We start from the raw sequence: 27,942 nt of genomic DNA, 5'->3' as shown, positions 1-27,942 counted from the left end.
TTTATTTATTTATTTATTTATTTATTAAGTTTGTAAATATGTCAACATTTATGCCACAAATGCCTTCAGCTGAAATACTGTAGAACACGCTTTCACAATAAGGTACCCAAAGCAACAGTTTCCAATACAGGAGTCAAGTAACATCCAACTCTCCAATGTGTAGAGCATCTTGTCATTTCTAGAGAACTCTTTCCACATTTTTAAGTCAGCTTCAGCTCTGGAGCCTGGATGGTAATGACTGAAGCCCAGAGTGTCTCTAAAGATGTGCATGAGAAGTTTCGCTGTTCCGTCAGTGGTTGGGAGCTCCATTAACTGACGAGGAGGCCAGGTGAGATGAGTTGGAACTTGTAGAGGGGAACTGGGTTCTGTACTTAGGGATATCAGTGACTGTGCTTTTCTAGCTTACATCTGTCCTGCAATTTATTTTCCTTATCATGTGATTGTCAGCTGGAACCTGGGATCATTTCATGTCTTTTCCTTCTTCCATGCCAGATTGGCTCGATGGGGTCACAGTTGTCCAGTTAATTGAAGCGGATGGTATCAGTTGGATGCTTATCAGAGGATCGCCAGGGTGGGATCTCTTTCTCCCCTGGCTGATTCTTCCTTCTTAAAGAGGAAGAGGATCGGAAAGTTGATGAAGAAGACTGTTTTCCCTCCAGAGAACTGCTTGTAACTGGTTGAACATCAACAATCACAAACCCATCTTTGGGAGGTGTCTTAGGCTTGGTAACATGAAATTCTTTCACCGTTTGAATATAGTCCTTCTTCCATATACCCTGCTCAAAGGGAGTTGGAGAAAAACTGATGTACCAGTTAAACCATAAACATTTGAGCATCCAGAGCTGATCCAGCTCAGTTAAGTTTTTCAAAAGCCAGCTCACCTGTGCACAATGACAAAGGCTTTGGGGGTCCAGGAAAGAAAAGATGTGTAAAGATAACAAACACCCTTGGAAGCTTGGTAGTAAATTCCAGAGTTTCTGCAGGAATTTTTTCCTGAAGCTTTCGACAGCAGAACTTTTGCTGTGACAAGGAGCAGTGTTCAAACAGGCCTGTCAGGATTCTTCTTTGAGAATCTGTCCATTTGTCAAACCATTTTCCAAGCAGATTTCTCTCTTCAAATACTTGGTCATTCAAAAGCTGATGGTTTAGGGGTGTCCAGGTACTCATTTTTGTCTGCATTTTGGGACCATCTGTGAGTTTTGGAGGTGCAAATGCCATCATGAAATAACTGTATCTTCTTCCATAAGAAAAACTATACCTGTTTTAGCTCATCTCCCTCTTCAAGCCTCAAGTGCTGGTGTTGCCATAGTTGCTTTTTCTTTGCCATGTAGCATTTATTTTAAGACAAGTCTAATGGTAATTAAATCTCTCAGTTTTTACTTGTCTGAGAATGTCCTGATTTCTCCCTCATTTTTGAAGGAGATTTCTCTCTCATTTTATACTTTTGCTGCATAAAGTATTCTCGGTTTATTGTTTTTTGTTTTTTTTCCCCTTTGCCCACTTTGAATATATCATCTCACTATTTTGTCCTGCAAGATTTCTGATGAGATATCCACTGCTAGCTTTAATTGGGGATCCTTTGTACATGTCAAGTTGCTTTTCTCTTGCCCCTTTCAAGAATCTCTCTTTGTCTTTGGCTTTGACAGTTTGATTGTAATATGTCTTGGTGTGGGTCTCCTGGTTAATGCTGCTTGGATTTCATTGAAGCTTCTTGGCTTTGTATATCCATGTATCCTCAAATTTGTGAGGTTTTCAGCCATTATTTCTTCAAGTAATATATCTGCCGTTTTCTTTCTTCTCCTTTTGGGGAGAAGATAATGAGTATCGTTATATGCTTACTGATGTTGCGTAAGTCCCTTAGGCTCTGTTCACTTTTCTTCATTATTTTTACTTTTTGCTCCTCAGACTCAATAATTTTAAATGACCTGCATTCAAGGTTGCCCATTCCTTTTTCTGCCTATTTGAATCTGATGTTGAACTCCCATGGTGAATTTTTCTGTTTAGATATTGTATTTTTCAGCTCCAGAATTTGTTTAGTTCTTTTTTTATAGCTTCTATCTCATTATTAATATTTTCATTTTGTTCATATATCCTTTCCTTGATTTCTTTGTCCATGATTTTCTTTCGCTCTTTGAGCATATTTGTGACAGTTGTTTTATATTCGTTGTCTAGTAAGTCCATTGCATGTAATTCTTTGAAACAGTGGTGGGTCACAGCACATGAAAACTTCAGGGTGACTCCAGACCCATGGATGCCTGGGGGCAAGGTATTACAGGCAGAGGAATACAATAGAACATCTAAGGCCATGAGAAAAAGCTGGTATGAGACTCTGAGAAAGTAAAATATGTAAAAGCAGCCAGTGGGGGAAAAATGCACACACAGACCAGACAGGACCCATGTCCAGAAAACATTTGACACGGTCTTAAGCCTTCACCCTGGACTGATCTCAAAGCTCAGGAGCCCCCTAAATAGTGATGGCATGCCCCTCAAATCTGCAAAGACTGGGAGAGGTGACTGTTTTTATTTTTTATTTCCCCCCCTTCCTCCGCATGCCCCCCCCACTCCGGTTCAAGCCGATGTTTCTCAGTCTAGTTGTGTAGCTCCCTGGCCCATGTTGGTGTTATGAGCCTTACGGGCCCCCCTCCCCTCCTCCCCGCTGAGGCAGTTATTCCCCGGTAGTCAGTGGGCCGCTCACAGCAGCTCATGGTAGCTCTTGCCAGCTGCCCGTCACTCACACTGACCTCCAGCTGCTCACCGCAGCCCAGCTCCAGGGAGAGCCATTGTTTACAATCTTAGTCTTAGAGGGCGCAGCTCACTGGCCCACGTGGGAATCAAACAGGCGACCTCCGCCTTAGGAGCATCGGGTTCCAACCACCTGAGCCACTGGGCCGGCCCTGACTGCTTTTTTTAAATGCCCAGTTTTCAACAAGAAAAACACAAGGCATACAAGAAACGGGAACATGGCTCATTTGGAGGAACAAAGTAAATCTCTAGAAATAGTTTCTAAAGAAACATATGAACCTGAGGAAGTCCAAACTTTGCCAACATTTCCTGTCTGAGCTCTAAGTCAGATGAGAAAAAACTAGTCTGCTGGGAAGCCTACAGATAGCCCAGAACATTGCAAACAAATTCCATTTTGCTGCTTCTGTCTTGAGGGAGGGAACTGGGATTTGGGACGCTTTTCCTTGACTGTGCCGTGCTCCGCTGGGGTGGGGTTGGGCAAGGGCAAGCAAAACACCATGACGTTTCCTACTTTTTTGAATGTGTCTTTTTATTGATTGAGCACTTATTTGTTTGCTTAAACATTTCACTGGCTTCCAAGCTCCTATAAAGGTGTTTTGGTCAGTTATGTAGTTATTTATTTGATGTTTCCCTAGGGAAACACGGGCCTGAAACTTCCCACTCTGTGTCTTATTGACGTCACTCTCAATTATATACCAATTTTCTGGAGACTTTTGCTTTCAAATGGGATGTTTTGCTAGTAATTGGTGATCAGTTTGGTGAAACTAGACAATACAATTGCCACTACAAACTCAGCTCTGATTGATTCTCTTCTCCCCAGTACAAGCACGGAGGACCCATCATTGCTGTGCAGGTGGAGAATGAATACGGTTCCTATAACAAAGACCCTGCCTACATGCCTTACATCAAGAAAGTAAGTGTCAGTCGGTTCATTGCTTCACATTCCTTCCTCTGGAATGTATTATGGGCTATGGTGTCACATGTGGGTCTAGTATTTTTCTCGTATTGATACCACATTTCTCAGTACCATTTATTAATTTGTGAGTTCTTTCTCCACACTTTTATTTCAACAGGGTTGTCACTTATTTACCCGTTATTGATTGATTTTAATTGGGGATGGCATTACATACATAGTGTTGCAGGGGCTGGGAAAAAAATTTGACTTAACTGAGTGGTGATGAGTAGAAAGTCTTTTTGGAGAAGCTGCTCTCATTTCAGCATCTAAAGCAGTGGTTCCCAGCTTCCGCTGCACGCTGGCTTCATCTGGGGGAATTTAAAAAAATCTATGCCCAGGCCATATACCACACTTCTGATTCCAAAGTGTGGGAGAGGTGGAGAACCATGGATTTAATATATGGCAAAACAGAGAAGGGCAGGGCTAGAGGAACACTTTAAAAGAACAGGCTAATACTCAGCCTGGTTTCTGTGCCTTAGTAGCTGAGACAAATGAACAAATGCATTTTTTAAAACCTCCATTTTCTCTTCTATGGAGTGCGACTAATAGGAGTATTTGCTTCTTTGAATTGTGCCTATATGTGTGGTCACATGGCTCAGGACTATTCTAGACATACAGTAAGTAGTCAGTGAATAAGACTTTGATAGAATCACTGGTATTGGTTTCGGAGTACTTTGAATGGTCAGCCATGATGTGAGTCGAGGAAATGTTAAGTGGCCTCTGTGAATTCACCTAATTAAAGCTGCTTTGCTTTGGCCCTTGCTGTGCTTGGCTGCATCTCTTCTTCTGTCAAAGGCAGATTCATTTTCCATCTGGAAATTACTTTAGTCCCTGCAGAGGTAGACTAAGGCTTGAGCACTTCAGCTTGTAGTTTCATATATATATATATATATATATATATATATATATATATATATATGTATAAAATTGTCCTGTATTTTATTTCTCTCTCCTTTTTTTTTAACTCCACAAAAATATGGTTATAATTTTATATAGTCAATGAATTGATCCACCAATTTACCACTTTTTTCCTCATCTTTCCTTCCTGTATCTCAGAAGTTTCGCTTGGGATTACTTTCCTTCATCCTAAAGAACAATCTTCAAATTTCTTTACTGAGAGTTTTTAGGACCAAACTCTCTACACTTTTGCTTTTCTGGGTTTGTGTTTATATACCTCTCAATTTTGAAAGATATTTTCCCTGGGCTACAATTCTATGTTGAAAATTTTCTCTCAGCACATTGAAGACATTATTCTAGTCTTTCTAGCATTCATTTTGATGCTGAAAAGTCAGCTGTTAGTCTAATTTTTATTTCTCTGGGGGTAATCTGTTTTCTATGATTGCTTTTTCTTTTCTTTTCTTTTTCAGTTTCAGCTTGTAGCTTCTTATCCACTCTTCCCCACCCTTCTCCCAGGCAGAAAGCCCTTGGCGTAGGGAGCAAGACTGTCTCTAGTGACAGTGACATTCCTAATGCTGGAAGGGAGAGCGTTCAGTCCTGATGCCAAGTCCAGCCAGAGCCGTCTTCATCTTTGTCTTTGAAGCGGCCAGGAAGACCCCAGCTGGGGCGCAGGGCAGGCGTGCTCCTTGTGTTACACCCCACGCCCTCCACCTAGTTCTGGGATCTGCGGCTTCTCTAGCCTGTGTTTACCGAATTCCTGAGCTGCAGAGGAGGAGAGCTCCACTGAGGGGGGTGAGGAGGTCCTTCAGGGACCTCCCTGCTCAGTCCCACTTCCCTGGTATCTGGGAAAGGCACCCACGTGTGAGTCAGATAGGCAGAGAGAGGCAGCACGGCACAGCCTCTGTCATCCTAGAGCTCTTGGGAGGGTCCTCTCCTGAGCTGCCATGTAACTTCTGGGGTGTTGCAGACATGTGGACAGCATCAGCACAGATGATGAGCTTTCCACCGTGTGCACAATGGACACGAGAATGCCGTGCGCTAAGGCTGCTGTGGGAACGCAGTGGAATAATAGTCATGAGGCCCCCAACTGCGCCTGGCAGATGGCTGGTGCTCAGGAAGCAGTAATCAGCCCTTACAGTGTGTAGCCAGTAACTCAGTGCCTGCGAAAGGTCACGTGTGAATGGTACAGCTACAAAAGACGGTTATTGTCCATGTTTACAGCCTCCCAGCCCCCACGAGGCTGTCTGCACATGGTGGGAACCCAAGGGAAGCTTGTTAAGTATCAGTGAATGACTGGTTGAGAGCTGGTGAGTACAGGGCTTTCATAAAAATCTCACCTCGCCTAATGGGTTAAATTCCTGCAGCTTCTTTTGTTTCAGGAATTAGGGCCCCTCTGTTCCTTCCTTACCAGCATCTGGGATCAGACGTGAGCTTTACTCATCTACTGTGTTACCCCTTTGACTCCTCTCATTTCCAAAAGAATTGGGTTGCAGTTTTGTCATAATACCTACAGGGAAATGATGGGCAAATCCCCCTTGCTGGTTGGTGTTTCTGACCCCAGATTTCCCACAGCCCCAGAGAAGAGCCTTTGAAGGTAGACAGACTCTGAGTTCAGGTTCATGCTCATCAGCTCCGTATACCTGTTGACGCTTTGCCCAACCTCTCTGAGTCTGTACTGTTCAGATGCTAATTGTGAAGACTGAATAGGACAGTCTATGTAAAGTGCTTGGCAGAGGCCTGAATGATTGTAAATGCACCACAGTGTTAGCAGTTGTTCTGAGTGGGAAAATTGTTATTGCCCCTCAGCACAGCGTGTGTTTCCTCCACTTCATCATTTGATTTACAACCTTGAAGGAGCACTTCCTGTTCTGGGTATGTGCAGTGTATTGTGGGCACGTGACTGTGACTGTGACATGGCTGGTAACCAGAGCCCACCCTTCTGGGTGTGGGGAAGGGATGGACTGCTTGCTTCTGGTGAGGGTGAAAGAGGAGGGGTGGGCTGTCCCGGAGGCCCTGACCCACTCTTGGGTCCCTGCGGTCTATTTCTGAGTGACAGTATGGCAGCTGGCCTTGCCGAGTTGGCTTCTGAGTAGTCCTGTCTAGGAATAGCACAGCAGCCAGACCGGGCACTTTGCCAGATCAGGAGCAGCCAAAGGCTGCCAGAGCCTGACAGCCCTGCTGCTGCCATGGCTGGACTTCCAGCTGATGGGAGCTTTGTTGAACATGCCACGTGTAGACAGGGTGTGTTTCTCTGTTTCCTGTAGAGAAATAAATGCTTTATATGAATCTCTCCCTCTTTCTCTTCTGGCGGCTTCATTCCCAGCTGTGTGACACAGCAGGAGCGCCGAGGAATGACAGACTTTGATTACTCTCATTTCCCCCCACAGGCCTTGGAGGACCGAGGAATTGTGGAGCTGCTCTTGACTTCAGACAACAAGGATGGCCTGAGCAAGGGGGTCATCCATGGAGGTACCTGCACCGAGGGTGTGGGAGGGTGGGTTATGGATAGAGGTATCTGGATGGAGGTCTCAAAGGCTTGGAGGGCAGGCAGGACTGTTGCTGGAGGTACCTGTATCGAAGCTGTGAGGGGCTGGGTGGGGGGTGCTGCTGGAGGTACTTGCATGGAGAACATGTGTGTGTTGTGGGGGAGGTCATTGATGGAGGTATCTGGACGGAGGCTGTGTGGAGTGTGGGGGGGGGGCATCAATGGAGGTGCATGCATGGAGGCTGTGTGGGTGGGGGGAGATGTCAGTGTCCTGGCCTGGAAATGCATGCTTTCCCCTATGTCCAAAGCCACAAGTGGACTTGCCTGTCCTTCTCCCTTTTGCATGGCACTGGGCCCAAAGCTCTGGGCCTCAGAAAGCTGAAGCCTCCATGTCAGAGACAGGCTTGCCTTAGCCAGCTCTGTAGCTGGTCTCACATTTCTGCTGCACATTCATGCTAGCAGTGCTCTGCAGACTGCAAGACATAGGGAATGTGAGTTGGGCAACTGAGGTCTCTGAATGTCTCCAAAGGGTGCCCAGAAGATGAAACATGGGATGTACTGTAAGGATGGCTTACTCCAGTTCTGCCAAAGTTGTAGAGGTGACTGACCCTTCCCGGGGTCTGTCTACAGAGGTCTAGCTCCTACAGTGACGGAGAGTAAGTGTACAGTAGATAACAGCAGCTCTCTGTCCACCAGCATTGTACCCACCTCTGCCTCTCCCTGTTACTGTAGATGCACTGGCCCAGCTCCACACATATGCACTGAGCCCTGTGTCACCTACTGAAGAGCTGGCTCAGCAACTCCCTCTTCAGCCCTGTATCATCAAATTTTCTCTCTTGGGTCATTCCCACCAGCATGCAAACATGTTACTATTTCTCTCTTCTAAAAGTAAAACCCTTGACTCATTTCCCTGCCCTGAGGCTGTTCGGTTTCTCTGCTCCCCTTTCAACAAATCTCCCCATGTCCGTACTCACTGCTGCCCTGACCCTTTCCTCTTGATCTCTCTTAAACTGTGGTGATCACATTACCACACTCACCATTCCATTGACATTGCTCTTTTCAAGGTTCCAGTGATCTCCACGTTATAAATTTAAACAGTCCTTGTCACCTCTGACCTGCCTGATTTTATTTGTCAGCAACCATAAACCTCTTCCTTGAAACTTTTTCCTCACTTGACAGCTGGGATACCGTTTCCGGTTTTAATCTGACGGGCAGCTCCTTGTTGGTGTTTCGTGCTGGTCACTTCTCTCTTCCTGAGTTCTGATGTTCAAATTCTTTATGGCTCATTCCTTGGAATGAATTCTGCCTCTGATCTGGTGATGTCATCCAGATAGCTTTAAATAGGATCTAGGTGTTCATAAGTCCGAGATGTCTGTCCCCATCAGGAACCTTTCCTGAACTCCTCTTGTCTTACCTCTGCCTTCTGGGCGCGCCCCCAGGGAGGCTGCCACTCTCAGTGAGCTACCAGGGAACTGAGCTGGTCTGTTTCCCTCCTAGAACCTGCCCCACATTCCGCCCCCCTTTTCTCAGTAAAGTGCAACATCATCTTCCCCCAATTGCACAGGCCCTATGAGGCATGATTGAAAATTATGGTGAGTGTTTACATAAAAAAAACCTTATTACAGTAAAAGGCACATTGCCATTAATCCCTCTCAAAATACCCACCTCGCTTTGAAAACAGTTATCTCATCATTCTTGCCACTTTCTGAAGCAGCTCTGGGAGTCCTGTTTTGTGAGTGCCTTTACTTCATTCTCCATCATGACAATGCTCCGTATCACACATCGCTTCTGGTATGGCAACTTCTGTCAAATAAAAACATTACGATGTGTCCTCATCCACCTTATTCACCAGATCTGACACCATGAGACTTCTTGCTCTATCCCAAAGTCAAAATGACCATGAAAGGTAAATGTTTTGAATTGATTCAGGACATCAAGGCAGCCACGACAGCACAACTAAAGACGCTCACGAAAAAGGGCTTCCAGAACTGCTTCAGAAAGTGGCAAGAACAATGGGATAAATCCATTCAACGCAAGGGAGAGTATTTTGAGGGGGATTAATGGCAATGTGTCTTTTACTGTAAAATTTTTTTTTATTTAAACAGTCACTGTATTTTTTGATCACTCTTTGTAAACCTTATAGTCAATTTTGACTCCTCTCCTTCCATATGCCTGACACTCAGCCATCAGCAAATCCTTTTTATCTTTAGTTTTATCCTCAAAATTTATCCAGAATCCAAATAAGTTCTACCACCTCAAGTATTACCATAATTTTTTGCATTATTGCAGCAGCATTGGAACTAATCTCCCCCCCCCTTTTTTTTTTTATCACTGTTGACTCTCTCATAACTTTTTCTCAACACAGCAGCCATTGAGAATGTCACTCGGATTATGTCACCCTCCAAATGAACTCCAGGTGCACACTGTCTCGAGCAGAGTGAAGTGCAAGTTTGAGAATGGCCTCAAAGGGCCTCCCACATGACCTCTGTGACCTGGCCAGTGTTTCTTGCTTTCCCCTGGCCCACCCTGCTCCACCCTCCTGGCCTCTTTGCTGTTCCTCTAACGTGCTGGACACCCCCAGGTTCTGCCAGTTCTGCGGGGCACAGCTATTCCATTTCCTCCCCGCTTTTCTCTGAGGTCACCTCGAAGTGAGGCTTCCTTCGAGGACCCATTTGAAATTGTAACTTCTCCCAGAGCTCTGCCCTGCTTTATTATTGCCTTCTAACATTCTGGGTAGTTTTTGTGTTTTGTTTATCTGTCTCACTGCAGCAGTAAGCTCTGCTGGGCCTGGGTTCTGTCTTGTTTAGCCATGCTCCTGTGCCTGGGCACTGTTTGTGCACTGAAAGGATGCCAGTGGATGCTGGGCCCTCCTGGCCACTACCCACTGTTCCGGGGGGCTCCTACAATCACACTGGCCTCTGCTGCAGCACACCTAGCACTTTATTGTTCCTTCTGCATTGCCCTCCATTGGCTCGAACATTTGAAGAAAGGGATTTAAGTTTCTGTAGCCCTAGGCCAGCGCCTGGTGTGGAGCTAGCACTCAGGGAATGACTGTGGCTGAATGGGTGGGAGAAGGCACTGGTCCCCAGGCACGATGAGTGAGTTCTTCAAGCACCTGGACCTGTCTCCTGAAGACCAGCAGCCATTCCTGTCATTTCCACGAGGTGGCGCTGTCTTCCCGTGGCTTCTTTCAAGTCCTCCAGCTCTCAGCGATCTGGGTAGGGGCTTGGAGTGGGCGGTGGGGGTAAGCTGTGGCCAGTGATGGTAGGGAAGCAAGACCCTTTGAAGTTGGTGCAGATTTTCAGCACTCCAGCATTCTGCAGGGGAAAGCCTCGTGTGGATGCTCCCTCCACCCCCCTGGAATGACTTATTTTCAATTAATTAAAAATGTAATTAAAGTAACTCATTCACAAAGTCTGAAAGTCAAATCATAGAAATGCTTATTAAGAAATACTGTGTAGGGGCTGGCTGGGTGGCTCAGGCAGTTGGAGCTCCCGTGCAGTTCGATTCCCACATGGGCCAGTGCCAGATGGCTCAGTTGGTTGGAGAGTGGGCTCTCAACCACAAGGTTGCCAGTTCGATTCCTTGAGTCCTGCAAGGGATGGTGGGCTGCACCCCCTGCAACTAAGATTGAACACTGGCACCTTGAGCTGAGCTGCCGCGGAGTTCCCAGATGGCTCAGTTGGTTGGAGCGTGTCCTCTCAACCACAAGGTTGCTGGTTCAACTCCCACAAGGGATGGTGAGCTGCGTTCCCTGCAACTAAAAACGGCAACTGGACCTGGAGCTGAATCTGTGTCCTCCACAACTAAGATTGAAAGGACAACAAGTTGACTTGGAAAAAGTCCTGGAAATACACACTGTTCCCCAATAAAGTCCTGTTTAAAAAAAAGAAAAAAGAAGAAAAAGAAATACTGTGTAGCCTCCCTCCTCCCACTATCCAGAAATGACATTTTGAACTCTTTAATTTTTTGTCTGACATTTTCCTTCATAATTCCAAGTAAGATACATATAGTACTCTGTATTTACACGTATTGATTTAGAAGTCTACCTACTGATTCCTCGTTCTGGTTGAGAATCTGGTTCTCTCTTCCATCTCACCTGCCCAGGGCTTTCCTGGTGGTGTAGCCATGGCCCCTGCCCCGTCTGAATGACATCGATAGTCGGTGTTTGTGCGTGACTGACAGGGGTGTCCTCAGGCAGGCTTCACAGTGTGTCCAATAGTTTGCACAGTTTTTGTGCATTGACTCACTTCCAATGTGCTCACTTGTCACTTTCAATGCAATTATCCTGTTTGTTTTTCTTTTCAATTCTCTTTTCTCTCCACTCTTCCCCTTTCTCTTTTAAACACTTTACCGAACATATTCCACACTCCTATCACAGGTGTTTTTTCAAATGCCTGTACTTATCACACTGTATCAAGTCTGATAGGGCTGTTGGCAGCCTCTGCATCGGTAACCTGAGACTGGCCTCTGTGTCTGCTGTTGAACCCGTTTCCTGGAACTCTGAAGAAAGCATTGATTTGTTACTTTCTAACATCCACTATTGCTGCTGAAGTGCAAAGACATTCTTGTTCCTGATCCTTTTATATGTTCTATTTTTTTTCTCTCCGATTGATAGAAAATTTTAGAATTTTCCTTTTATCCTTGATATTCTGGCATCTCACAGTGCTATTCTTTGGCATGAAACTTTCTCCTTTCTGTGGCACGTCTGGGGGTCATTTGAATTGGAACAGTTATGGTCATCAATGGTGAGACGTTCAGTTATTGCATTTCTTTGATATGCTTTTCCCTCTTTTTTCTGATCTTTGGTCATTCCTGTTTTTTATAGATTGGACTCTTGTAGCGGCTCTAAGTCACTTTTCAATTTTTTTTCTCTTTTCCCTTTAGTTCTACCTTCTGGGTGATTCCTCAACTTTTGTCTTCTAGTCCTTCTGTTATTCCCTGGATCCTGTTTTTCTTGAGTATGTTTCTTTTTGCATCACGTACTTTTTAAATGGATGCTATCTTCTCTGTCTCTCTCTGAGGATATTTTACTTTTTTTTTTTTTTTTAAACATTTACCTATTCTGCTCAGTCTTCCATGTGATTTACTCAATTGCCTGGCTCTTGACTGAGCAGTTTAAGGAAGAGGCACTAACCAGCCACTTGGGAACTGAGTGCTAGGAGAGGCTGGTGACAGGGGTGCTGCTCTGTGGGGTGACTGGGTTGTGGTGGGCTGTTTCAATGCGAGAACCCCAAACATCAGTGTTTAGAGATACTGTTTTTAGACCTATTTAATGTTTCCAGAGAAGAATACTTTGGTCTATTGCTACAGATATTCTGGGAGCAGGTGGGGAGAATGGGCGGGGTTCCCCTAGTTCAGATTGGCCTTATTCCCCCTTCTAGGCTCTTACCCACACTCTACTGTGCCCGAACCCTCCCAACCTGGAGGCAGCAGCTTTCCCAGAGAGTGTAGACCCCTGAGGGGATGGCCACCAGTGGGGAAAGAGGCTTAAGGAATGCGTGAGGCAGGGGACGGTGTCCTCCCTTGCACAGTGCCTTGCACGTGAGCTGGGGAGCCAGCCATAACTTCTCCACTTTCCTAGGCCATTTACCAACCCACCACCCATTTTCAATCTCCCAAGATTTTCTTGAAACCATCTCTGCTATGTCTCGTTTCCAGTTCTTGTTCCTTGCAGCCTTCCACCTTTCCATTCTTTTAATTTTATTCCAGTGGAGTGTCCAAAAGGATAGCAATAGATGCTATTGTTTAGTTAGCCATACTAATCCTGTCGATTTCTGAGATTTCTGCCTGGTCGGTTTCAGACAGGCTTCCTGCCTTCAAGGAGTTTCCACTTAAGGTGAGGAGGGGTCTGGGTATAGTGTCTTACCCCCCGGGGGTTTCTGGAGGACAGTGACATCACAGAACAATGGGTCAGATGGGCTGGGGTTGCCTGTAACTCTGCTGCTCGCCTATTGTGTGACCTTGAGGGCTGTTATTTAACCTTAGGAGCCTTAGTTCTTGTTTGTTTTCAATCACTGCTAACCAGGGGCTCACGTCCGACAGGAGGGCGTTAGGGTGGCCAGCTGGCCAGGCTGGTTCCGTCTCTGCCATGCCTTTCCAGGCCTATTGGACCTCAGGCCACAGCTGGTGCACGTGAGGCCCACTGCCCTGCAGACAGCAGCAGTGAAAGAGCCTCAGAGCCAAGTGCTATAGCTGGGGTGGGCCAGGGATCCATGGCCACAGGCCAACGGTAGCACAGCTTTTTTGGGCATACCTTTCACTAATGGACAGCCATTTACAATACAATTATAAACAAAAAAATGAACACATCATGGGGTAGAATAGAAAATTAGCCGCCATCTAAGAAATAAAAGGGGAATCTACATTTAGTTCATTACCTTGTACTAGATGCTTGAGGTATAAAGTACAGATCAGACTGCAGTTCCCTGCAAAAGAATAATTAACAGAAATGCACACTCTGGTTGTAAAAATTAAATTAATCTGAACAGATGCTTAGTGAGTGACTGCTCTGTAAGGTCTGTGCTGAGTGGTAGAATTGCCAAGATGAACAAGATAAATCTGACATCAGAGGAACTAAACTCTAATTGGAGGTGGGAAATAATGTCAAGATTAGTTACTTTATTTTGCCAGTGAATTAAGAAAGGTCTGGGGTAATTTGAAAAGTCTTCCAGTTTCCAGACAATACTTTGTTTCTCTTTACTCCTTTCCATTCACAGTGCTGGCCACCATCAACTTAAAGTCGCAACATGAGCTGCAGTTATTAACCACCTTTCTCTTCAGTGTCCAGGTGAGTCTGACCCAGGGAAAGCTGCCTGCCCTGCTCAGCGTGAGTGTAGAAATTCCTAGAGTTAAGCTGAGCCTCTTTGTCAGAAAGTCTTTTCTTCTTTGGAGTGCCTGCAACTGTGCCCAGGGCTCCCCACATGGGGAGAGGGATTCTGGGTTCTGTCAGACTTTCTGCTCACAGCCCTCCTTTTGCACTGCAAATCCCAACCCTGTGCACCATGCTGCCGGCCCCTGGCAAGGGAAATTGAAAATTGCTCTGAGGTGTTGCTGCGTGGGCCGATGCATGAATGTGGTTTTCACCTCTTGAGAAGGGGGATCCTTTCTGAGGCGTTAGGCTTGGTGCGCTCACAGAGGCTCCTCACTAGAATTTTGTGGATTCAGTTAGCCCTGGACTGCTCCATTTGGGCCGGGCCCTAGGGACTGCGGGGAGAAACACTCCCATGTCCTGCACTGTACACATCTGCCTGTAACCTGTAAGGCCCCTCGGGGTCTACAAATATTATTGTCACCAGCAAGACAGGAAGCCTGGTCCATTCCAGGTCAGAAGGAATGATCGGTTTCTGGATATATCTCAACACCCATCAGATGGATGGCAATTTAGTTAAATCCAATTCTAATTGATTTCTCTTGAGTTTGTGTGTCTCTCCTGGGAGGATAGATGTAATCTAGCCAAGGCAGCTGTGGCCCATTCACTGAACTGAGAGGCCTCATCTCTCACCCCACGTTACTGAAGGGTGTGGCCCCAGCCACCACTGTTGGACATACATGTGATCCCTAGGCCCAGACCACTTTGGGCCCAGACCATTGCTGGGGTGTCTGTGTCTGCCCATGAATGGATGCATATGGAGATACTGGGATTGTTCTGTGCCCCTGCTGTTTTTTTGTGTTTTTTTTTTCGAGCAGAGGTTGTGACCGAAGGCACAGCCATATGAAGTCACCACTGCAGGGTAGAGAGGGCCACCCATGTGTATGCTGAGGCTACTACTGGAATTTAGAGGGTGAAGCAGAATGGGTAGGGAAGGTGCCCAGGAAGAGGTAGGACAGTGGGACCCCACCCCTGGCAGACCTGGTTAGGCAGATCAGGGGAGAGACAACGGATACAGGTGGCCCAGGACCTGCCCCTTTCTCCTTTCCTTCCTTCCTCCACTATTTACTGAGTGCCTGCCCTTTTCCTGGAGTGGCCTGGGCCCCGTTACACTGCAGGGACTAAGCCGACGGGGCCTCTGCCTTTATGGAGCTGCACCTGCTTGAGGAGGGACGTGTTAAATCAACAATTGCCTGGTAACTCAGTAGGACTGTGCTTGAGTGCTGTCCAGGAGCAGTACAGACAGCCGTGAGCTGCCTCTCCGCCCACTCATTGTGTGCCCTCTCTGTGCTTCTCCTTCCTCTTTCGGAAAGTGGGGATGATCACAGTACCTACGCATAGGGTTGTTTGAGGGTCACATGCGGTACAGTTTGCAAGGCACGCAGGACAGCAGTGCTTCATGTTGGCTCCTGCATAGTCCCCCTTGGAGAAGTGGCCACACCTGTGTGCCCAGGCTGGTCACCCATTGACAGAACAGCACCGCTACAGGCCTTTCTGTCCGCAGTTCAGTGATGTCCGTTTTCCTCAAGGAAGGGGACATGGGTGCTTGCTTGTTCAGATCAAAGTCTCCTTCGAATGGTCAAACAGTACAGGCCCCAGCTCTGCTTCCCTTTGGGGTGTCGAGTAGCACATCACTGGTTCTTCATGTCCATGATGAAGACAACGAAGGTGAATGTTTCCTGGGCACTTCCCAAGGGCCAGGCACTGTATGCTCAGGGCTTCACATGCATTATCTCATTTAATTTTCCAAGTACCCATGTGTGCGGGCTACGGTCATTACCATTTTGCAGTTAAGGAGACAGATTCATAGAATGGATCAAGTACCCCGTAAAGTGGCAGGTTGGGGAGCACAGTCTGAGTGAGTGCACAGCGCCGGCTTGAAGGTCGTTGTACAGTGTAGTGACCTGGGCCATTGTTAACACCCCCCTTCCTCGACCCCAGCACGCTCAGGTCAGGGAGCACCCTCTGGGCACTGGAGACTACTGACATGTGGGACTTAGAATTTACTTCTCCCTTTCTAGTGAATTAAATGTAGTACAGTATATCTCCTTCTTGGGAGGGAGACAGCTGCAAAGAAAACCAAGCCACCAGTTTGCCAAAAACAATTATTGTACTATTTTGGCCTTTTTTTCTGGTGTGGTTGGTACCTTCTACTCAATAGCTCATAAATCTGACCCATCACCTTGGATCAGATTTTGTTGCTCTGTATTCAGTTGCCCCTAAATGTAAGGCTGTCACTACCAGAGAAGGTACTTGATGAAAGAGGAAGGCTGTTGTGTGAAACCTGAAATACCAGCATATCAGTCCTCACCCACCTCCGTACCCCTGCCCCTAAGGTGCCCTGGTGCTTCTGCTGCAAACATAGCCGAGTAGAGCATGGTTCTGAGGACAATGTCTGCATCCCTGGGACAATCCTGTGCCAAAGTCAGTATTCTGCAGTAATGTTTAAGACTTATTGAATGTCCCAGCCAAGCTCTGAAGCCAGACATCACGGCTGCAGAGCCTGCTCTGTGAATAGCTGCACTATAACGCCCTGTTCTTCTGGTCCAATTTGGTAAACATCTGTTGAAACTAACCTGGACCTTGAAGCGGGATTCACTCTGCAGCCCTCTGACTGTTCCAGCTAAAAGGAAGTAGCAACGGAGGGGTCTGTGTCCACAATATGGTTATCCTAATAGACCATTCTCCTTCCCTGGGAGAGGACAGACAAAGCTTGGCATGATCCAGAAAGCAAAGCAATGTAAAGACTCCCAAAGCAGATGCTGAGCTCTAATGAAGACTTACTTTGAACAGAGCCCCGTGTTTCCTCGCCAGCACTGTATGCAACATTAAAACCACATTAGGCAGCAGGGTCTACTGCATCCCCTTTGGGAATGCTTTCTACTTTCTACCTCCAGTGTGGAGACCACACAGGGAGGCTAAGCTGGTGCAGATGCATTTGCTCTCATCTGTGCTCTGCTTTCAGTGGCCTCTAGACCAGGGGTGTGTAGGCAGGAGAGAGGGGTGTTGGCAGGACAGAGGGGTTGACACTCGCCTCCAAGAAGGGCTCCCTTCTGTCTATCTTTTTTGACCAGCTAACCTCTCATTTTGTGGCACCCAGAGGGTTCAGCCCAAGATGGTGATGGAGTACTGGACAGGGTGGTTTGACTCCTGGGGAGGTCCACACAACATCCTGGATTCTTCTGGTGAGTGCTTTGCGGTGCCTACATCCAGCATGGGTGTTGATCTAAGAAGGAGGAATAAGTTCCAGATAATCTATTAACTGATATAAATGAGCTGTTGCAGGGCAAGGCTTCTGGGGCTATTTGCGTGTAATAGTCAGGTCTTGATATTCCAGAATCACTTGTCTTGATATTGGAAGTGAACGGTGGGGCTTTCAGCATTGCTTTTGTAATTACATAAGTAATGTGTGCCTATTGCAAACACCTAGCAAATACAGAAAGTGTGTAAAGAAGAAATAAAAATCCTAGAGCCCAAAGAAAACGTTGTGATGTGCACTGTCCAGGCAGTTCTCTGTGTTGCATCTCTGTCTGCAGCCCTCTGTGCACCTACAGATAGAGATGGGGACAAATGCTGTCATATCTGCTCTTGTCACCTGCTTGTGTCAGCGAATGACACACCTGGACAGCTTTGTATGCTATTAGACATACATTCCATCACTGTTTTAAAGAATGCAAAGAAACCCACTGTACTGGTGAATAAATCACAATTCATTTACCCAGTCTCTTATTAATGAACACTTAGGTTGTTTCCAGTGATTTTTGTTAATTGAACACCATTTTAGTGAGCATTCTTGAACATCCAATTTTGCAGACTTGGCATATTTTTTCTCTATGATAACTTCCTAGCAATAGAATTGTATATGAATGCAATTTTTGATATATATTTACTAAACTGCTTTCCAGGAAGTTTGTAGCAATTCTTAGCTCTCCATTATTAAACGAGAATACCCATTTCCCACAGATTCATCAACACTGAGTATTAAAATAATTTTTAATATTTGCCAATCTGCTACACACACTTGTGTGCGTATGTGTATATATATTAATATGTGTGTTACTATATAAATCCTTTGATACTGTCTTTTCATGTCATTGGTTCATTAATAAAGGTGGGATGGGGAGGTGGTCAGCACTATATCAGTATCTCTAATTATGAATCCTATCGCTTTGTGTCCTTCTGAGTTGGGGTAACAGTTGAGAAGCATGCCTGGTAGAGACAGAAGGCTGCGCTGGGCTGCAGGTCGCGCAAATAGCAGTCAATGGAGGCTTGACTATGATTCATGAAACAACTGGTGGGCCCAAGCCCTGGGGCTGTGATTCTGGCCATTTCTCTTTGTCCCCCTGCAACTGGGGTTTTAGCAAAAGCTGAAGGAGTCACAGTGTTGAACTGGAGGAGGGATTGGGAAAGGTGAGAGTGCCAAAGGGATTTATGGCTTGTCTCAATCTCTAACTCACTCTGCACATTCCCCTTCCTCCCCAACTGCTGTAGAGGTTTTGAAAACAGTGTCTGCCATCATCGATGCTGGTTCTTCCATCAACCTCTACATGTTCCACGGAGGCACCAACTTTGGCTTCATAAATGGAGCCATGCATTTTCATGAATATAAGTCTGATGTCACCAGCTATGGCAAGTACTCCCAATACTTACCCTCCCTGGCACACCCCAACATTTCTGTGTCTAGGCTTTTTATGGCGAGTCCTTCAGGGAGAGCCCTGGCACCTTTAATGTATTTGGCTCTGAAGTGCCTGCGAAAGGTGGAGGTTAGGTCTGGGTTGTCACTTTTAAACTTCTAGAGCAGTCAGAGCCTGAAGCCAGCTGACATGTCTGCGAGCCTTTGGAAGTCAGCTGGAGGGAGTGAGAGAGGCCCTTGCAGGCGCGGGAGGTCCTTAGATGAGGATAGTCTCCTCTCCCTGCTCAGGCCCTTGAAATGATATGGCCCCTGCCCCTCTTTAGATTGAGAGTCCCCGGAAGGCAGGAAAGATGCCTGGAGATTTGGGGTCATGTTGTGGTCATGGGCAGTTTTGGTGGCACTTTCAAGTATTTAGTATTTATATTATTCTGACTGACAGCCCATACCCAAAGTGCTTTGCTGCCAAAATTGCTGGAATGAAAATCGTGCTGCCCGACTCCAGCTTCCCCCTTCTCTCTTTGCTGCCATAGATACTGTCCTGGCACATGAGTGACCAGTGACTATGCGCTGGTGTCTTGCAGACTATGATGCGGTGCTGACAGAGGCCGGCGATTACACAGACAAATACAACAAGCTCCGAGAGTTCTTTGGCTCCATCTCAGGTACCTGGCAAACAGCAGACTCAAGCACCAACTTGGGCCCTTGCTTTTGCTCTGAGACCCCCTAAAGAGTTATTTCCTCAGTATTGCACATTACCTCCAGTTGGTTTGTGTATAAGAACACCCTAAGAGAAAGATAGGCAATTTTGAGAGACTGTTTTCATCATGGTTTGTGTCGTGCCAAGTTTGCCTTTCTGTAGGTGTTAATACTCCTGAGGATACGGGGAGGCTCCCTGTCCTCCCCACTGGCATCACCTTCCCAGTGGGGTCGAGGGTGTGTGAGGATGGGCCTGTTTCCCTGTTGGCTCTAGGATTAGGGAGCACATTGGGTCATGGATAGTAGCCAGTGGTTGGGAGGGCTGGAGAGGCAGTGACTGTTTGGTCCTTTCGGGATGGCCCTGTTGTCTGTTTTTCAGGTGGCCCTCTTCCTCCCCCACCTGACCTTCTTCCCAAGACTGCATATGAGTCAGTGAGGCCAACTTTGTACCTGTCACTGTGGGATGCCCTGCAGTACATGGAGGAGGTGAGCACTGCCATCAGGAGAGCAAGGCCAGGACGCCCTCCCAACAGATGTCGTGGAGGATGAGAACATTAACGCTTGACAACCTTGAGGTCCACTCTCCAACTTTAGAACTCAGAGTAAAGAGAACTCATGCTAGAGTAGGAAGTGGGAAGGAACAAAATGAACTTGAAGAAAAACTGGGTAACACAACGGGGATTCCCTTTCTGCAGCCTCAGTGGGCAGAGAGGAGGGTGCACCTCCTGTAGCTGATGCGGAGGGATGTTATGATCCAAGACGATGATGGATTAAAAGGCTAAAAAGCCACTAAATTGTAGGGTTCATTTCCCTCTTTCACCCCCCCCATCCCTGTGACCCTGGAGAGCCATGAGAAGTCAAGACAGAAAAAAAATGTTAGTGGCCCCTGCCCTGCCTCTGCCGCAGTACGCTAGCCCCCAGGTAGGTTCTAAATACTACCCAGTACTCCCCCAGAAGGCTCAACATGAGGTTTCTGCCTTTTTTCTCCTCTGCCTAACCCTGTGCATCCCTGTCTTTTCTCTGTACAGCCAATCAATTCTGAAAAGCCTGTCAATATGGAGAACCTGTCAGTAAATGATGGAAATGGCCAGTCCTTTGGGTACACTCTGTATGAAACCTCCATTGACTCATCTGGCACCCTCAGTGGTCTTGTGCGTGACCGGGGACAGGTAGGAGTATCTCCTCTTAATTCCTATGACCTGTCGTGATCAAGCCCTACAACACGCCCCTGCCTCTCCTGCCTCTTTATGCTCCTATATCCGGCTGTTACCAGTGTGTAGATGTGGTCCTTTACTGTCAGCTGTGCAGTCCTTTGCAGCTATAGTCATGGGCACTCATTTTTCCTCTATACCCACCTAACTCCCTCCTCAGCACACACACACAGTGGCCTCTTTCTTTGCTTTAGCAGAGATCCTTCTTAGGCTTCCTTCCTGTCGACCCATGGATGCTCTGTCTGTTTATCTGGCAGGTCTTTGTGAACACAGTATCTATAGGATTCTTGGACTATAAAACGAGGAAGATCTCTATTCCCTTGATCCAGGTTTGTTTCTTGGGGAGCTGGTGATGGCTAGAGCTAGCCACTTCCTAAACAGGTTTGGTGGGAGTCAAGGTTGGGAAGACCTGGAAGACAGGAGGCTCCTTAACCAGAGCTGTATGCGGAGAGTGGAGCAGAACATTGCTTTCTGATCAGCAGAGATGCTTTCCCTCGCAGAGCTTAGAGAAGAACTGGGGTTCCACAGAGAAACCCTGAGGTGTACTTGCGACCTTGTGGCTGGGTCACCAGGCGGTCATCATCGACCACTGTATTCCTGGCAGGGTTACACCACGCTGAGAATCTTGGTGGAGAATTGTGGACGAGTCAACTACGGGGATAATATCGATGACCAGCGCAAAGGTGGGTCACAGCACGTGCTGAAAGAAAAGCTACTGCTACTCAGCATATATCTGACTATCCTTTCTCCATTCCAGCTCCTCAGCAGGCCATGAGGCTGATTGCAGTGAGATGGGTCATGGAAGCCATTGGAGGGAGGTGGAGTCACCGAAGCCCATTGGAGGGTGGTGGGACATGGAGAACCATTGTAGTGAGCTGGGGTCATGGAGGCCCCTTACATGTGACGAGGGTCATAGAGGCTGATTGGAGGGAGGTGGGTCATGGAGGCCCATTGCAGTGAGGTGGGTCATGGAAGCTCATTGGAGGGAGGTGGGACATGGAGAACCATTGTAGTGAGCTGGGGTCATGGATGCCCCTTACATGTGAAGAGGGTCATAGAGGCTGATTAGAGGGAGGTGGGTCATGGAGGCTCATTGGAGGGAGGCGGGTCATGGAGAACCATTGTAGTGAGCTGGGGTCATGGATGCCCCTTACATGTGACGAGGATCATAGAGGCTGATTGGAGGGAGGTGGATCATGGAGGTCCATTGCAATCAGGTGAGTATTGGAGGCTCATTGGAGGGAGGCGGGTCATGGAGGCCTGTCTCAGTGAGGTAGGTCATGGAGGCCCACAGAGGGAGGTGGAATCATGGAAGCTCATTGGAGAGAGGTGGGTCATGGAGGCCCATTGGAGGGAGGTGGAAGTGGGTCTGAGAGGCCCACCTGGGTTCAGACCTCTTACTTGTTAGCACTCCCTGTATGTGTTCTCCACATGCCCTTGGTGCATACACAGCAGACACTGAGCCCGCCCCTGCAGCCTGCTTTAGCAGGGTACTGCCTGTGTGGTGTGTGTTGTGTGGGGGGTGGGGGGCGGAGTGGGTGGGTGGGGCGGGGAGGCACCTGAGAGGCAAGCAAGAGGATTCTCAGAAATCCAAAAAAGGCATAAGACTTGCCTTCTTGGGTTTCCACCTTGAATTTCTTTCCTTGATTCACCTTGGAAATTCACTGATGATCTTATTTGTGGTGGACAGAAGGCAGGGCACACAGGTAAACAAAATCCTCTTGATGGCATACCTCTCTAGGAATATTTCACCAATTCATCTTATTTTCCCTGGCTTTCTAAACAGTCTCTGCTTAAATTGGCCTCTTCCTTCCTATCTGTCTATTAAAATACGGGTGGTTTCATGTTAGTTAAAAAATAAGAACTCAGAAAAAGTAAATCCTACTGTGGTAAGACTGGTGACCTCCCAACTCTCACTGGTGTTTGCCTCTGTAGTGAGGAAACATGTACATCCCTTCCTGCCTGCCAAGGAAGCCATGTGGTCCAGCCATTGGGGGCTTTCTGGATCCTGGGGATCAGCCCTCTCCAGAAGGGTCTCAAAGCAGCTTCTATCACTGTCCAGGCTTCCCTTCCCTTTTCCCTAAACAGTCCTCTAGCATTCCTCCTTGGGTCTCAGTTTCTTCCTCCAAGGAGCTCCTACTCCAGGCTGCTCTTCATTTCCTTTGTGGGATGAGACTGCCAGTTTGACCCTTTCCTAGTCTTTGCCTTCCCAGACCCCTGGTCCAGGTGTGCCCTGGATTCTCATTGTGGAGTGCCCATCCTCTGGAACAGTTCACTGTTTATAACTCACAGACCTCCTTTCCAGAAACGTGGATGTTCCCTCACACACCAAGACCTGCAATGTCAGAGCCTGTAGGCCTCATGAAGCCTGTTCTTATTCCCCGGCCTATCCAGGTTCTACTCTAGCAACTCAGCAGCTCCATGGTCGGGAGGACCTTGGGGCTGCTCTGGGACAGAGTTGACCCCTTTCCTACAGCACTAATTAATCACTATTCGAGTGTGTGCAGTTCCCCCGAGTTGTACATCCAAGTGATATTGCCATCTGTTCACAATTTAAATACTGAAAAAAATCTATCTTTAATTTTAGGTCATGTAGATTTCTGGCTGAGTTATTAGGCCTGTTTAGTCTGGGATCCCACCAAAACTGGCCTTGAAGCTAGGCTAGAACCACTGTGAACTCTTGGTCTTCTGCCCTTTGTGCCTCATTTTATTGTATTGGGATTCTCAGCCCCCAAAAGGGAGCTTCTCCCTCAGAGACAGGCCAGAGACTGTTCATGCCCTTGACATTCTCAGCTCTGTCATTGCCCTCGATGTATTTTTTTCATGCAAATCCTAGGGCCTGACAAATACTAGTGTTACTCATTCTCATCCCCTTCGGGATTTATAGGGAAGGTTTTCAGGCATGTGATGAGCCCCTTAGGGAGTATAAACTTCAGGAGAAATCCTCACTTAAACTTTCCAGAAACTTTCCATGGAGGTGCCTGGCCACAGCCAGGTCAGTTGTCCCCTGTCTTTGGCCTTGCTCATGTTTCCTTGTCTCCTTCCCACAGGTTTAATTGGAAATATCTATCTGAATAATTCTCCCCTGAAAAACTTCAGAATCTATAGCCTGGATATGAAAGAGAGCTTCTTTCAGAGGTGGGTCCCTACCAGGGCAGTGTGTGAAATCCTAGTTAACATGCAGGAAGAGCCAGGAAGGCCCTGAGAGCTGCTCTGGCCTCACCCCTCCTCCTAGTCACATGTGAACAGAACAGAACCCAGAGCAACTTGCCCGGGTAGGGGCAGTGCCAGCATTGGAGACTAGGGAATTTCCACAATATCACCCTGCTGCCAGTCCTGTGCCCTGGTTGACAGGTAGGGAACTTTGAATGCCTTTGCAATTAGCTGCAGGATGGGACCCAGATCTGAGAAAGTCCCCTCCTTCCTTTCTTGTCTCCCATTCTGTCCATAGGTTCAGTGCCAGCATGTGGAATCCTGTCCCCGATGCACCCATATTCCCTGCTTTCTTCCTGGGTGCCTTGTCCATTGACCTTTCCCCTCTGGACACCTTTATGGAGCTGAAGGTTTGTAGCCCTTTCCTGCTCAGGTTCTCATCTCTCAGAGTGCTCTGAGCCTGAGCCACGAGGAGGGGCTTGCTCCCCCCAAGGTACCCCTGAGCCTTGCTGGAGCCCTCTCTACCACCTTTGCCTAGAGGGTCTCCGTCTTTGTGTTGCCCTCTCTGAAGGGGCCCCATGAGGCCTCCTTTGGGTGAAGGGAGTGGGCTCAAAGCAGAGCCCCAGAGTTCCTACATCCAATCTGAGCTTGGATGCCCTGCCTGGAAAGTCAGAGCTATTAGGATGGGAGACAGAACACCCAACCCAGTAACCTCATGGCTCTCAAGATATCCATTTACATTGGTCTCTTGGAAGCTGAGAGAATGCATGGCAGGTGTCTAACTGTGGCTCTGCTTTCCTGTGGGACTTTACATTTGCTGACTCTTGTGGTTGACTAACACCTTCCCTGCTCTGTTGAAGGGCTGGGAGAAGGGGGTTGTATTCATCAATAGCCAAAACCTTGGACGCTACTGGAACATTGGACCCCAGGAGACCCTCTACCTTCCAGGTACCTGGTTGGACCAAGGCATCAACCAGGTGGGAACACTTGTAGTCCCTTCCATTTTCCCTGGGACTCCCTTCTCTTTCCTGCTCTCCCTTGTATCACAGTGTTTCCCTGGGGAAGTGGGGCAGGGAAGGCCCTTGTCACAGTCTATTAAGGCTGCTTAGGGCAGGAGAGGTGCAGAAGTCCCTCTGTCCTCTTCCTTGGTGCTTATGAGTGTGGGTCCCTGTTCTTTCTAGCCCGGTTCCCAACCACTTCCCTCATCTGGCTCCCCCTTCTCTCCCCAGGTCATTGTTTTCGAGGAGGAGATGGCAGGCCCTGTGATACGATTCACTGAAACACCCTACCTAGGCAGGAACCAGTACCTTAACTGAGCAGCGCTTCCCAGCGCCTCCTGGTGGAGAGAAGCAGGAGCGTGCCCCCTTCCTCCCAGCTAGGGTTTCGGGGCGGGAATTCCTGCCCATTCTCAAGAATGTTTTTCGCTTTCCCACTCCCGAATCCTGAGATAGAAACTGTTTTCTGTTCTCCACGATGAATTGTTTCCACAAACTGATGGCCAATACTACCAACCACTTGGGTTCAAGGAGCCGATTTTCCCGATTTCCTGACCAACTTTTCTTGGGCTTTGGGAATAGAAAAGCAAAAAAAAAAAAAAAATCCTGAGAACAGGCGGGAATTCCTGCCCTGAAACCCTACTCACAGCTGACTGGAGCCTGGGTGTGCTAACCCTCTCACACCCTCCCATCAGGAGAGTGTCCTTAAGTAGCAACCTCAGAGAGCCGAGGGCTACCTCTCTGCCCACTGCTTTAGTTCAAGATCCTAAATCTGAGAGAACTGAAGAAGCGAGGTGGGATGGGGAGGGAGGGCCTCCCTTCTTACCGGAATGGCTTCTGGACTGGGCTCTGTTGATGGCACCTTTCCGACTCCCTGCTCTTCTGAGAGAGGACAGAAGGATGTCTGGTGTTGGAATGTCTAGTCAGATCTCCATTTGGTGACTGACACATGGACCTCAAGAGCGGTCCTGACTAGCTGGGCATGGCTGCTGCATATGTGTGCTCCTATGAACATTCTCACCTGACCTGGCCACATCTCTCAGGGCTGCTTTTCATTTCTGAAATAGTGGGTTTGTCACCACTTGTAGAGGACTGAGAAGGGACCGGGGGTGTCTCACCCCATTCAACTCTGTTCTTTCTTCACTACCCTCCTCAAACCTTTTCTGGGATTCCGGAAGGTACTTCATTTGAGAGACACACATTTTTCCTTTTCATTCTCACTCTAATTGCATCCGACAGGATGACAAGCCGAGCTTAAGAGAAACAGAAATACTCAGCCATTTGTTTTCCTGAATTAGAGAGTATTTCCAGTTTTCCTCAGTGAGAAGAGGAGGAAATGTAGATCCTAGCAGAAACCACACCCCTATTAGAGGGTGCAGGGGAAACAGTGCAGAGGACCCAGCTGCAGTGGTGTTGGTAGATCGCCTCCTGGAAATGTTGGGTCGCCACGGGGCCTGCAGGCCTCGCACAGACCTTGCCTCCAGCTCAGTCTCCCTCCCTGAGCCTCCTGTGAACAAGTAGCAGGGAGGAGAGGCAGCCTTCCTTGGCAGTTGTCTCCCCAAATGTGAGGCTCTTGTTCTGGGGACTGAGTCCAGTGGTTTGGCTCAGGTTCTCTGTCCTGAATTGCAATAAAACAATAGAGTTGAGCAAACCCTCTTTGGTAGTATTTCTCTGATCCCATCTGTGCCGCTGTTAGCCAGAGGCAAAAGGCAGTATGCAGTCAGACACACAGCTAGCCCAGCTGGTACTCAATAGCCAGATGCTGACTCCTTACCACTTCCCTCCTGACCCCCCCCGCCCTTGAAATGTCACTGTGGATTGGAAGTGCCCTTGGAGAGGAGAAGTCCAATACAAATCCATTCTAGTGCTGGTGAGAGTCTGCTGGACAGCCAAGTTCTCTACATATGAGTCAGCTCCAGTGGGTGAGTTTTCTTCACAAACAACATCTGGATTCTACTGCCACAAACTACCTTCAATAATAGGCAAAGTCAAATAGCAGACACCTCCCCAGGACAGTGCCTACACCAGGCGCCCATAAAAACAGGTGGGGAGTAGCCTGCCATGAGGCCCCCAGCAGCCCCACAGGCTTGCATCCTGTGCTTCACTAAGGAAAGTGTTCCGTACTGGGGACAGTTGTGTTGTGCAGCCCCTGGGCCCAAGAGCTGAGCTGGGTCAAGGACAAAGAGTCATAGGGGCCTGGGCAAAGAAGTGAAGCTTATTAAAGTGAACTCCATGGACAATGGCTGGGTGGCCAAATGAGGCAAAGTCCCCAGTCTTGGCAAAACTCACCACCTGTTCTTGAACTGCTTTGGAGCAGCAAGCATGGAGCTAAGGCGTGGAGGAGAGCAGGACTACTTGGGTGCGTGAGTAGTGCGGGGAGCCGTGTTGCTGCTCCCCACTTTACACCAGAGTGTGCTTCTACAAAGCTGTATGTAAGTTGGCTTCTGTTGGAAAATGTGACAGGGAACTGGTACTAAAAGGAATCTTACAGTGAATCCTTTTGTAAAGTGAAGAATCCCCTCAAATTACTCTTAAGCAAGTCTGCACTGGGATGCATTGGCCCTTTCTCAGGGGGAAGAGCCTCCTGTACCAACTTACTGTTCTTGACTTTACCTGCCAAATAGCCCTGCGGTTTCTCTCTGTCAAAGCCCCGTGGCAGAGATCATCTTCCAGAGCTCACTCACGGTTAGTCCAGATCTTCCCAAGTGCATGGCCTCATCTCAGAGTCTCCTGAAGACGCCTTCTCATAACCCCAACCTCTAAGTGCTGGTGGCTCCAAAGCCACTCCCTGGGCTTCTTCCCTCTGTCCTCTCACTGTGGTAGACTCACCCGCCTGTGGCTTGCAGATAGCCTGCCACTTGTACTCTCCATTGTTCATCTTCACCTGAGCTCCAGGTGTACTAGCCGCCATCTACTCACCTCCTCTCCTGCACGTGTCTAATGGGCATGTGACACGTGACACCAACTCCAGTTATCCCACATCATCCCTCCTGCACTCTGCCCTGTATCAGGAACTGGCCATTCTATTCTGTGTCTCAGATGCCTTTTGGCTCCCCTCTTTCATATCCAACATCCACTCCATCAGCAAATTCTCTTGGCTGTCCCTCTTAAACACATCCAGAACCCGACCACTTCTCTTTGCCCCAAAACTTTCACCTTCATCCAACTCACCGTCATCTCATGCCTGGATTATTGCAGGAGTCACCACCCCTAGCCTGCCCTTGCTCACCCTCTCTGTTTATTGTCAGCACAGAAAGTGGAGGTATTCTTTTAAAAGGCAAATTAGATTATATCGGTCTTCTGC

General features: G+C 47.7%; 1 protein-coding gene and 1 pseudogene across 2 annotated transcripts in view; one reads left to right on the top strand and one right to left on the bottom strand.

Annotated features, from left to right (window-relative positions):
* Positions 1-26,289, top strand: part of GLB1L2 (galactosidase beta 1 like 2) — a 49,596-nt gene extending 23,307 nt beyond the window's left edge. The window contains exons 6-19 of one of the 2 annotated variants that reach the window (XM_074321845.2): positions 3,563-3,655; positions 6,982-7,063; positions 13,799-13,869; positions 17,051-17,135; positions 18,442-18,579; positions 19,165-19,245; positions 19,659-19,765; positions 20,308-20,448; positions 20,748-20,819; positions 21,095-21,173; positions 23,541-23,628; positions 23,942-24,053; positions 24,504-24,620; positions 24,873-26,289. In XM_074321845.2, the coding sequence (XP_074177946.1) occupies positions 3,563-3,655; positions 6,982-7,063; positions 13,799-13,869; positions 17,051-17,135; positions 18,442-18,579; positions 19,165-19,245; positions 19,659-19,765; positions 20,308-20,448; positions 20,748-20,819; positions 21,095-21,173; positions 23,541-23,628; positions 23,942-24,053; positions 24,504-24,620; positions 24,873-24,959 (1,353 nt within the window). In that variant the 3' untranslated portion in view covers positions 24,960-26,289. The remainder of the gene's footprint in view (positions 1-3,562; positions 3,656-6,981; positions 7,064-13,798; positions 13,870-17,050; positions 17,136-18,441; positions 18,580-19,164; positions 19,246-19,658; positions 19,766-20,307; positions 20,449-20,747; positions 20,820-21,094; positions 21,174-23,540; positions 23,629-23,941; positions 24,054-24,503; positions 24,621-24,872) is intronic. The other variant, XR_012492776.2, reaches the window with a different exon arrangement.
* On the bottom strand, positions 10-2,499 carry LOC109438142 (F-box only protein 16 pseudogene; annotated as a pseudogene).
* Positions 26,290-27,942: the final 1,653 nt, after the last annotated feature.

The sequence above is a fragment of the Rhinolophus sinicus genome, chromosome 9 (assembly GCF_057876585.1).
Source record: "Rhinolophus sinicus isolate RSI-liver-muscle chromosome 9, RSI-T2T, whole genome shotgun sequence".
NCBI lineage: Eukaryota > Metazoa > Chordata > Mammalia > Chiroptera > Rhinolophidae > Rhinolophus > Rhinolophus sinicus.
The sequence above is the reverse complement of the archived record's forward strand: the minus strand, read 5'-3'. Positions and strand labels throughout refer to the sequence as shown.